General features: G+C 33.4%; 2 protein-coding genes across 3 annotated transcripts in view; both read left to right on the forward strand.

Annotated features, from left to right (window-relative positions):
* LOC137237640 (protein FMC1 homolog) overlaps nt 1-3,664 on the forward strand; it is a 76,370-nt gene extending 72,706 nt beyond the window's left edge. Inside the window, exon 3 of the mRNA XM_067761514.1 lies at nt 3,531-3,664. The gene's annotated coding sequence lies outside the window, so the exon portion shown is untranslated. The remainder of the gene's footprint in view (nt 1-3,530) is intronic.
* A 142-nt stretch (nt 3,665-3,806) lies between these two features.
* Nucleotides 3,807-12,735, forward strand: part of FER (tyrosine-protein kinase Fer) — a 198,682-nt gene continuing 189,753 nt past the window's right edge. For both annotated transcript variants that reach the window (XM_067761495.1, XM_067761496.1), the window contains exon 1: nt 3,807-4,002. In XM_067761495.1, the coding sequence (XP_067617596.1) occupies nt 3,807-4,002 (196 nt within the window). The remainder of the gene's footprint in view (nt 4,003-12,735) is intronic.

Genomic DNA, 12,735 nt, shown 5'->3' on the forward strand with positions numbered 1-12,735 from the left:
CTTAATAAAATGTATGCAGATAGGCCAAATTTAGGGCAGGACAACGTCTGAAGAGAGTAACTTGTATATTGTTAAACTAAAATTGATACGGCTACAAAACGACATACTCAAAAGAGTTAATTAAACTCTGAAAACAATGTCGACATTTTAGTAAAATTTTCTTGAATCATCAAGTTTTTTCGTAAACGTTTTTAAGTCTGTATTGCATAGTTTCAGTTACGAAATTCATGGATGCATTTACTGGCATATTGCGATGGTACCATTTCGAAAACTGCCTAATCATCGTCGTCAGGAAATTTCGTAATGTTATTATTTTATTTCAAAGCACGCCTAGTACAAATTAATGTAAAGATAGACAGACCAATTCTAAATATTCTCGCGGAATTTTGTTCTCGCGGATTTTTTTATTCCCGTGGAAAAATTCCTCCAATTCTGTTCTCCTAGGGAGAACAATAATTGGGGAATAGGAATTTCGAATTTTCGAAGTCAGCTGTTTTGTTAATTGAAATTTCGTTGCACATTTCTTATTTTGTTTAAAATATTGAAAAGTTTAACTATTGTTGGAAATTTGTTGGAAATTAAGAAATAAAATATAAACAATGCACAGTATTTATTACATTTCATGTGGTATTCACTGAAATGAGTAATGAATTGGCGCCACAGCAACATCAACAGCTGAACATAAGAAGACGGTCGCATAACACAAATCTGCCGGAGTTGCCTGCTTTCATTCAGCAAAGCAATTTTCTGGCGGCCAAGTTGAGTTGAATTCGTCCTTCGTCATATGCCAAAATCTATTTAAGCCTTATTAAAAAATCCTTGCGCAATTTCTGGATGGCTGCATCAAATATGTATACCAAGAGCTCTACCGTTGCTTATGATATACTTTTAGACTTAAAATAAAGAATATTGTGGTTGTAGTTGTTGTATTAACAGTGAGAATATTGTGGTAGAATGTAAATACATATTTTAGCACAAATTTTTACAAATAAGTGTTCTTTCTTAAAAGAACCAATTCCCTTTACTATTTTGATGCATTCCCTTTAATTTAACCAAGTGAAAAAACTCCTATGAAATGGCAGAGAAATCTCCCTCTCCCTCACATTCATAATACCTACTTTTCTCCCATAACCGGTTTCCGCTTTTTCGAACATTATTCAGAATAGGAGGAAAGGGAGAAGTGAAAAAACTCACAAGGAATTTTTATTTAGAATACGAGGAATGGGAGAAGGGAAAAAACTCGCACGGAATTTTGGTTTAGAATTGGGCTGAGAATGTCTCAAATTGTGCGAGAGCTTGAAAATGGTATAAAATTGAAATTAGCCAAGAAAGCAAATACAACACAATAAATAGCCCAATGGTTAGGCGATTGTGATTTCAACAGTGTAACCGTAGTTCGAGCCCCGGTGAAACCTGTTGAAATAAAATAATAATATAAAAAAATTGCCTGACGATGATGACGTGGCGGTTTTGGAAATGGTACCATCGCAATATGCCAGTAAATGTTTCCTTCTTTTCAGTTTTTCCCAATAAAACTAAAATAATAATTGAATAACAATATTTATTTGCCGGTGGTAAGCTCATTAATTCTTAAAAAAAAATCTTAAGTAAAATTGAACACACCATTAAAACAAACGAAATTCATGGATTTTTTTTTCTTCAATAATCGAAAATAAAGAAAAGAAGAATTTCAAATGCCTCTGCTTTTTTCGTGTTCTCTGCTATGTATGTATATTTAATTTCGTAAAAAAAAAAATAAAAAAACTATGCATAAATAAATAAATGAAAAGAGCACCTAGAAACAAAGATTTACGCCTTAAGCAAATTACTAAAGTTAAATATAAAAAAATAAACAGATAAACAAATAAATCAATAAAAGAATGAAAAAAGTATATTAAAAAATAACAAGTGAAATATATACAAGCGGTATTCCAAATTATTATATCATTCCTTATTTACAGCTATTTACTTTTTGTTACGTTTTCCCATTTCCAACCAGTCCACCACTCTGTAGATCTCGTAGGAACAAATTACCGACGATTAGGACTAAACTTACCTGTATGGGCAGAAAAATTCTCCTTGGGCTTCAGCATTTATGGGTGTTTTAATGTTCCTTTTCGTTTAAAAGAAATAAAGGTATACTGTCGCCTATATCGAACAATTTTTAGAGCTGACAACTTTACTTCATTATTAACGCAAAAGGGATTCAAAAAACTTACTTTTTGCTGGCGTTTTTGTCAATTCCCTTGCAGTTTTCTAATTTTGTCCAATTTTATTCTATTTTTAATTAATCGGGTTCAATTTACAAAAATTATTTCTTTTTTAAACTAAACAAATTTTTATTTACATTTTTTAATCAAGAAAACCCAAAATTTGAGTTTTCTCTTTGCGTTCGTTGTTGCAGGAAAACTTTCAACGTGCGTTCTTTCAAAGTGACGCCAGCGCCAAAATTACGCAAAAGTCGAATGTTTTCGGGCCTTTATCGAAAACAAACACAAAAACATTTGAACAGTAATATAACGGAACTGAGATGCTTGTGAGTGTAACCAGCCTGTAGTAGCAATATAGAATATATGTAGTAGCAATACACATACATATTGTAAAGAATTTTGGGAATTCTTGGTTATTCTGCAGCTTCTGTTACAGTTCTAATCGCTGAACTATCGAATAAATAACTCAAATATTCAGTATAGCACTATCTCTCTTTTATTTACAAATCCACTGTAGTAGTAGTAGTTGACAATATTCGCATACTTCACTAAAAGGGTGTTAAAATTAAACTGACTCATTATTCCTCAGCTTGCGCTGCTTTTATACTCTCGGTTACCTCGTTCGCCTATTTCTCCTAAGGTCCAGACTTTTCATGAACAACTTTCTCGAACAGCCGCTTATTTATTTATCTTTATGTATCAGGTATTCACTTTTGTCTTCTAGTTACATATATGCGTGGGTGTGTGAATAATAACTTCTGCTCTTAGCTGCTGACTGGATGTATGTATGTGAAATACAGTATTTTTGCTGTTTAAATGTATGTGTGGCAGCTTGCTTCACTGTAGTTGTGTATTTATTTAGTAGGAACATAGTGATGTATCGAAATGCTAATATTCGCCACAATATGTATGTTTATATGAAATTTTCTGATCTTTTTGGAAAACAAGTACAGAAAATTAAAATAACTTATGCCCGGATTTTCAGTGCGCGCTTAAATTACAGTTAAGCTTAACCTTGCCACTTTGTTTTATAACATAAAATTTTGCTGCTCATCTCAGCTTAAGCGGCCGAAGTGGCAGGGTTAAACCCTAGTCAACTTTAACTGTAATTCAAACTCGCACTGAAAAACCGGTCACTAATAGTATTTGTTTTAACTGTATGCAATGTAAACAAAGTTCCTATTACTAGTTTCTTCAGGAACAATGTAAAAACATCTCAAGTACCTTATGTACGAGTATATGTATGAGAAGCTCCACCGCTCTAACAAAACTGTCTATTAATTCTTAGTAATGTTTTAAATATTGTGCTTAATATTTCAGAATTTCCTGGAAATCCTTATTTGTACTGATGTAAAAAATGTAAATGAATGAATACTCCAGCAAAAAAATGTGAAATTCCAAACTATTAAGATAAAAGTAAATGCCATTTCGGAAAAAATACAGTTTTTTTCTTAGTAATTGAAAACTAAATAGTGCCGCCTCAAAACAGCAAAAAAAAAAAAGGAAAAAAAATAATACTCGAAAAAGTTTCAACTAAGAAAATAAATTGGAAAAGTTGAAAATAAAAAATAAATCGACAGTGATAGAAATATAACAATGGGTTTTTCATCGGCCCTACAGGGCCGTGCCGCTCACGAGGCATTAATCGTGCGTCAAGATGCTGAACTACGTTTAATGGAGACCATGAAACGTTCCATACAAATGAAAGCCAAATGCGATCGGGAATATGCAATCGGTTTGGCTGCGGTTGCACAACAGGGCTTGAAAACTGATCGCGCCGATGAAATGCAAGGTGAGTTGAAATGGAAATGTATCAAAATAAGCATTCTAAGTATATAAATATATAGATACTTACATTCGTACTAGAGGTAAAATTTTTAGCAAAACCTTAACTCGCTTTACAGACAATTTAGTAAATATGTGTGAGTAAATAACATATGTGACCCGGTCTATGAAAAGGTGGCTTATGACTCAAAAAAGAAATTGCGAGAAAAAGCTGTTAAAGATAAACAATGCATTTCTACAGGATGTTTGTGCTCTTCTGTTTTTTTGAGTCATAAGCCACCTTTTCATAGACCGGGTCACATATTATAAACGTACATAAATATATGTAAGTAGGCATGTGTGATGTCACTCAAGCTGCAGAGTTTATTTAATTTGCGGTTTATCTCAACATCTCTGAAATGCTTCATCATTTCATCTTAAATAACTGTTACTTATGTAGTATGTAAGTGTTATGTGGCATAGAAACGTTAGAGGGTGTAACATTTGGTAGGCCAACAAGAAACGAAACTCATTAAAAATAAAAAAAATCGAATAATAGGAAAAAGTTTTTCAGAGTTTTGCTGAGTTGTGAAAATTTATCTGCCTAGCAGCTGCCATTCAGAGTCAGCATAAAATATGCAAATTTGAGGAGAAGCTGGTTCTAAACATATATACGAGAAGTATTATTATCTGAGATATCATATGACCTTATTCAAAGAACATTTTTACATTATCTTACCATAAAAAATTAGACACATAATTTTCACAGGGAGTACGAAAGGAAGACTTGACCTTCCCCTAGATCTCGCAAATCAATTGTACGAAAGGAGGTCAAGTTTTCCTTCTCCTGCTTGACGCTACGTTTGTTTGATGTTATTGTGTTGAGAAAACCAGCAGGAACCATGAAAACGAACCCAAATTTGATCTCGCGAGCAAATGAACGAAGAGTGTGTATATAGTTGTTTTGTTGGAAATATAGCGGGAGAGTCAGCAAATATGAGTATATGTGTAATCTTCTTTGCTGATTTTCAAAGTGTTTACAAAAACAAACGAGAATATTCAAGTTGGAGTATTTATTCATTTTATTGGTTGCAAAAATTTCGGGTACTTTTTTGTTAATAAAATAAAATGAAATAACACAAAACGAAATAAAATAAAAAATAAAATAAAATAAAATAAAAAACAAAATAAATAAAAGAAAATAAAATAAAATAAGTTAAAATAAGATTAAAAACAATAAAATAAAATAAGATCAGATATAGTAAAATAAAATGAAATAAAATAAATTGAGTTAAATTAACTTAAGTTAAACCAAATTAAATTAAATTAAATTAGCCTAAATTAAATTAAACTAAATGAAATGAAATTAAATTAATTTTTACATAATAAAATAAAATTAAATTAAATTAAACAAAATAAAATTAAATTAAATTAAACAAAATAAAATAAAATAATATAAGACAAAATCAAAAAAAAAAAAAATAAAAAAATAAAATAAAACAAAAAAAAAATTAAATTAAATTTACAAAATAAAATAGAGCAAAATTTAAAAATAAGATAAAATATAAAAGATAAAATAAATGAAACTAAAAGAAAGTAAAGGAAAGAAAAGAAAAAAAGGAAAAGGAAGGAAATTTCTGAAAGACAAAGAAAGGAATGTACAGAAAGTTAAGGAAAGTGAAAGAAACTGAAGGAAAGCGAAGGTATAGTGCCAGTTATAGTGGTTTTACTTCAGTAGTAATTTGTTTGGCTTATTTCCAAACAACTTATAGTTATATCGAAATTAGCTTCTGTTTTTTGCAAGCTAACTTACAATAGCAGCATTAATTTTACTTTAACTATGTATCTTTTGGAGATTTCTGCAAGTGTACCTGACCTTTTGGGTTTGCAAAAATTTTATAGACAGACCATAGTCCCGTCTCCCCCATCATTTCATTAATTCTGATCAAAAATTTAAATATAATCACATTTAAGCCATTATCATGTGTTCTAACAACGAAAGCTGATAAACATTTTTTGATAAACACGCTGAAGCAACAAAGGAACTCTCTCACAAAAAAAACGAGACATAAGCAAAAGTAAAATATAAAATGAATAAGAAGAAAACGTAGGAGTCATAGTCATACATAGTTATAAGAACTTGGGGGCCTACAGTCTCAACGCTTATCAGTACGAATATTTCTTTGTTGCAGCGAAACTTTGTGCATTTGCGTCACACAACAATCATTCACGTCACATTTTATCTTTTTAAACCCTTTCTTGTAAAATTGCAATTCAAGAACAAACTTAAGTCACCAGAACTTAAAATGTTACACAATAAGAGGTTTGTCATATATTAAGAATGCGAACTAAGTTATTTTTATACCTTTCATGAAAATGAAATGATAGAATAACTTTGGTCCGATTATCGAAAATTGTAAGTCCTCAACGGTGATGAGATAGACCCACCAATAAGTATGCCGATATGATCAGGATGGCGAGCTGTGTTAATTTAGCCATGCTTGTCTTTTTAGTCCCTAAATTTTTGAGATAGCTTGCATCGGTAGCTAGTCAACGCAGTTTATTAGTTTAGTATTGACGATAGATAGATACATAGATATCAGATGAATAGTAAGTGTACGTTTACATTGCCACCGATTTTGATCGGCCGATATCTGCCGTGCTCGGCCGACAAAATTAGAGATGTGTATTCAAATGAGCGTGCGTAGATTTCAACAGGTTCGATTTCGGCCGTTGATATGTGATACTGCCAATATGATCGCCGTGCTTTTTTTGTCGCCCGATTTTGTTTGTTAGTTTTATTTTTATATGAACAAATGTATAAAATATTGTTACGAATTTTGTGATTATTCTTCAGCTTCCGTTTATGTTCGAATCTCTGAACTGTCGAATAAATAACTCAAACTCTGCAGTGTAGCAAAATGTTCTTTATTTTCACTGCTTTGGTAGTAGTACTTCACAATTACAATAGTCGCGTACTTCACTAATAGCGCGTTAAAATCAAACTGATTCCTTATTCTTCAGTTTGCGCTGGTTTATACTCTCAGTTGCCTCGTTTGCCTATTTTTCCTAGGATCTAGACTTTTCGCAAACATCCTTCTCCAACATCTGTTTATTTTTTTCTCCTTTATGTATCTGATATTCAAGTTTGTCTTCTCGTTATATGCGTGTGTACGTATACTAGCAGCAGAGTGATGTATCGAATTGCTAATATTCGCCACAACATGTAAAAAATAAAACAAACATATTTTGTGAGAATTGCATAAAAAGTTAATATAAATCGCAATTTAACAATAAATTTTCAAAAATAACTACCCAGCAAACATTCGAAGTCCAAAAAGGAATCAGAATTCCGATAATTTACGCTCATGATGGCCTCAGTTATGAGTCTGACATTGGTCGTCTGAAATGAGCCTAACTTCATAATACGCTCATAAAATGCTCAGAATTTGCCTTTTATAAGACTCGTTTCGGTTTAATTTATGTGCTTTAAATTGGGTATTAGGTTTTGCCGGTTCAGGGCGGTTTTTATATGCCGATCCGAAGCAAAAATGAAATGACATACCGTATAGTTCCTGATATTATAAAAAGCTTCATCGGTTATATAGTCTCAATCCAGCAAAAAATAAAGTAAACAAAATTGCACTTGTATGCGACAGCACCAACTAAGATCAAGACTCGAAGCGGAGGAAAATGTTAATCCACAACGTTAGTATACGTTTTTGAATTTTATAATGGCATCTTGTATAAAATAGAAATAAAATGTAAGGCGCGATAACCTCTGAAGAGATTTTAGGCCAAGCTACTCTTCCAATTTGTGCCGTGCTCCTTCTTCCTACAAATTGGCGGGACGGGACCTATCTGTTTTACGCCAACTTCGACCGGCATCTGCAAGGAAGATGAGTTTTCACTGAGAGCTTTTCATTACAGAAATACATTCTGCGACCGCTTGTATATGGTATAGAAATAAATTTTCATTTGAAATAAAAACCTTCAAGAAAAAATGTGAAAATTTGCTCCGAATTTGCTCATTGTGCCAATGTAAGCGTAGTCTAACAGTTTCACACCCTTGTGGAGGGAGCAAGTTAAAGGCCACTCGTTTGCACTCAAATGAAAAATGAGAAAATTGGATTCATCGGCGTTATAGGTATCTGCGTAAACAAAATAATCCCAATGAGTGACCAGCTTCCATACTTGATAAAAAGTATTTGGCTTCCTTGTAAGCCACTTGCGTCAGACCACTGCAACGTTTGTTTGATGACAATAAACTGCGTTCACTATATGAAATAATTCTCAAAGTTACTGAGGGGAGTGAATGCTCTTATAATAGACTTATGTGAGCCCACACGAAAAAACAATGACTCATTAAGTCGACTTGCACTTTTAAATTGCTTCAAAACGAGGCCAAAACTAAAACTAATTTGCACTATAAAACTTAAACCGAAGCCGGAATGCTAACTTCGACCAGTTCCATTCATTTCTGCATATCTATATCTATAAATCTTATAAAATAGGATTCGGCTAATTTATAGCTGTACGTCCATCACTTCACACAGAATGCTACGATTTCAAAACGGTTTTTTTGCAATTGAAAGCTTAGTTACGTGAGATGGACTTTTTCAATACAATTTGAATTTATATATTAAAGGGGACTGGCAAATTGCCAAAACGTAGTAAAAAATCATAAAATTTCTGTTTACACAGCTATAACTCAAAAACAGATGGACCGATTTTAATATTTCTTTTTTGCAGTAAAACTTTGAAATATTTACCTTCCTTCTGCATAGAAAAAAACTTGATTTCTTCCTTAAATGAGCAGAATTGCTTAAAACAAGTAAGGAATGCTAAGTTTGGGTGTAACCGAATATTACATACTCAGCTGAGAGCTTTGAAAATAAATGTTGGAGTTGAATGTTGACACAATTTACTTATATACTGTAAACATATTAAATTTTTTGTTAAAATTTGACTTTTAAATTTTTTTTTAAGTGGACGTGTGCGTCATCAGATTTTGCTAATTTTTATTTAGAACACATATAGTAATAAGAGTAACGTACCTGCCAAGTTTCATCATGATATCTTCAACGACTGCAAAACTTTTAAATTACCTTCTTTTAAAAGTGGGCGGTGCCACGCCTATTGTTCAAAATTTTACTAATTTTCTATTCTGCGTCATAAGTTCAACTCACCTACCAAGTTTCATCGCTTTATCCGTCTTTGGTAATGAATTATCGCATTTTTCGGTTTTTAGAAATTTTCGATATCGAAAAAGTGGGCGTGGTTATAGTCCGATTTCATTCAATTTAAATAGCGATCTGAGATGAGTGCCCAGGAACTTACATACCAAATTTCGTTAAGATACCTCAAAATTTACTCAAGTTATACTGTTTTCACACAGAAACTTAATGATCTCATTTCACCTTCTAATGAAATCGTAAATTTTTTGCTTTCATACAGAAGTAACTGCTCGATTAGTATGAAGAATGAAATGTCAATCGATTAAAATGACAATGCTATATGACCGACAATCATGGCGGAACGATACAAGGTGGCAGCATGGTGACATACCTACATACATAAACAAGAATTCCATGTACTTTGTTCTTGTAAATTCGATGGACAAATGTCAAAATCGTACTGCGCCGGAAGTTGATGTATCAAGTCAAATAAAAAAAGGTTATAATCAGCTGTTCGATGCACTTTGACAAATGACATTTTTAAGCACTGAACACACCAAAAACTAAGAAATTGAACGCTCCCCACAGAGTTGCATTGTGCTTTTGACTTCATTAGGCATTCGATTAGCTACTAATGAAATAATTATAGATTCGAATTTTGTAGGGAAAATTGAGCTCAATAAGCGTCTTAATGTACAAAACTGCCTTTATTATTCAATAAGCCGTCTGTGTGAAAACAGTATTATCGTGTTCACGGACAGATGGACGGACATGGCTAAATGAATTTCTTTTTTCGCCCAGATCATTTTGATATATAGAAGCCTATATCTATCGCGATTAGTTTATGCCGTTACGGGGTACCGTTATGCGAACAAAATTAATATACCTCTGCTCAGCTGAGTATAAAAAGGTAAACTTTTTCTAAATAGCATAATTAAAAAAAGTTTAAATAAAAGCGTTGGGCACGTGAAATTTCTAAAAATGTGAGGCGTAGCATAACCTGATTAAGGTTCAGTTGGTCTTATATATGACTATCAATAGAAATTTGACGCGTCCAACGCTTTTATTTAATCGTCTGATCAACGCCCTAGATTGGTGAGGAGTGTGATGACTAGTACCTAGGACCTACCTAATTATTTTCTAGCTTTTAGTATTATAATTATTTCATGTAAGTATTGTTTTCAATAAAATCGTTTAACTTAAAAAATTTTTTTATAATTATTTTATTTTCAAGTTTTTAGTCTTTATTTAATTGCCTATTAATTCTCATTCTATTTAGTTCACTTAGTGACTCATTAGTACAAGGACTCTTTCCTGACAATTTGTTACAATCTAAGTCCTTAATACGTAATACTTCCAAAGACTTTACTCGACTCTGCGCCACGTACATATGCTGGTCCCTCCTCCAATTCCAAAATATTTGTATGTCACTTCTACCGTAATATTTGTTCGAAATATGGACCAAATCGGAACACAAATACGATTTTTTTTTTAATATCTCGTTCCTTGCGCCACCTAGCGGCGATTTTTTTCTTATTATTGCATTGTCATCGGGTTCTGAACTATATTCCAAGTTTCAAGCTTGTAGCTTATCGGGAAGGTACTTAAATTTCAATTACAAAATTCGTGCCAGCCAGTCAAGCCAAGCTAAATAACACAGTTTAAACAGGTAGTGCGTGTGTTTCTTCTCTGTGAACTGTGCGAGCAAATTTGCTTTGAGTGGGACAGCGTCACATATGTACATACATAAATTCATACTTACACCAAATTTTAGGCGGAGCAACCTCGGCCGGGTCTGCTAGTATGTATGTAGATATAATCACATGTTAAAACGTTACCCATACGCCATGGTGATAGCTTTCCCATAAAATCAATGGGTTCCAATTAAATCATATCTTAATATATAAAAAACACGTGTCACAACATTTTTGGACGCGATGGACTCCTAAACTACTGAACCGATGTTGAGTTTGTTTTACACTCCGTGTGTAGTTTGATCTAACTTGAGAGATAGGATAGGTTATATCTCAGTTTATAGTCGCAATATTATTTTAATTGCAATTTTTTTTATTTGTTTATACGTAATAATAAAATGTTACGTATACGCAGTGACACTCATGTTTTCAGGTGGTGCGGATATACTTCCGTGTAATTGCTTGGTGTTTAATTAAACAACCTGCTTATCAATAAAAAATATTATAGCGAATTATATCAAGTATAAAATATCACCAGGCCCGCCGAGTGAGTGGGGGGGGGGGGGGGGGGGTTTCTGATGGGGCCCGCGATTTAGAGGTACTATGAAATTTTTTTTAATTCAGGGGAGTCTTTAGTTGTGTAGAGGGTAATTTTCGTACCCCTGGGTGACTAGGGTCTCGAGATATAGGCCAAAACGTGGGCATGTGAATGCCTAGACAGTGTTTATACAATATGGATATCAAATGAAAGCTGTTGATGAGTGCTTTAGTACAGAGTAATATATTATCCAGAGACGGACTGGGACTAGGATTAGGACTAGGACTGGAACTGAGACTCGGAGTGGGACTGGGACTGGGACTGGGACTGGGACTGGAATAAAATACATACCACCCTCTGCGACAGGGATGCAGAAGAATGAGAAGAAATTGAGAGAAGAGAAGAGAGGAGGAGATTGAGAATGAGATAGAATGAGACGAAGATGGAGATAAATGAAACGAAAAAGACGGAGGGAGGAGTGAATAAAAGGATTAGGAAAAAGTGAAGAGGGGGGGGGGGGGGCAGAGTCAGACGGAGAAAGCTTATTAAAATGTATGCAGATAGGCCAAATTTAGGGCAGGACAACGTCTCCGGGTCTTCTAGTTTTTAATAAAATTTAGTCGACGATTGCTTAAAATATGGTTAAAAGAAGTATAATGAAGTCAACATTTTTTTTGTTCATGTTATTGTAGAAGGCAACAATGTGAATTGGTTAAACCTCCTAACGGGAAAACCGGCATCAGTACAAACATTGTACGACAAATGACTACTCCAACTATAAATAAGTACTTTGAAAACTTTTAGTGTCAACAATATTTGTAGAGATAAATTGTCTTGGTGTAAAATATTACCAATTCCACAACGAATTGTCGATGATTATCTTTGGCTATTCACTCATTTATAACAGCAATACGCTCGTACGCACATTTGTGCGTGATGTAAGGCACAACAACAATATTTGCATGTCCACTCACCTCAACTTGGCTACAGCGCCGATTTTACAGTCCGCCAAACGCTTTAATTTCTCACTCGAGCGTAAAATGTGGCAACATGTCACACCATGAATAAACATATCTATACACACCTGTGTATGTAAATATGTATTTACTTGTATTAATGAGTATATATATGTGTATACATGTATAATATAGGCGTGTTTGCAAATATTGCAAAGGCACCGACCGCTTAAAGTGGCGCAAAGTTATTGCACGATCGGCCGGCGGTCAATTTGTTTTTTCACTCAACGCGACATGGATTTATTATGCATTACTTCCACACTTATTCACAGTGGTAAGTGTGTATGTGCTAACAAATTTATGTACCTTCAATACTTACCTTTACAGTAGATAACG

The sequence above is a fragment of the Eurosta solidaginis genome, chromosome 1, assembly GCF_040869045.1.
Source record: "Eurosta solidaginis isolate ZX-2024a chromosome 1, ASM4086904v1, whole genome shotgun sequence".
NCBI lineage: Eukaryota > Metazoa > Arthropoda > Insecta > Diptera > Tephritidae > Eurosta > Eurosta solidaginis.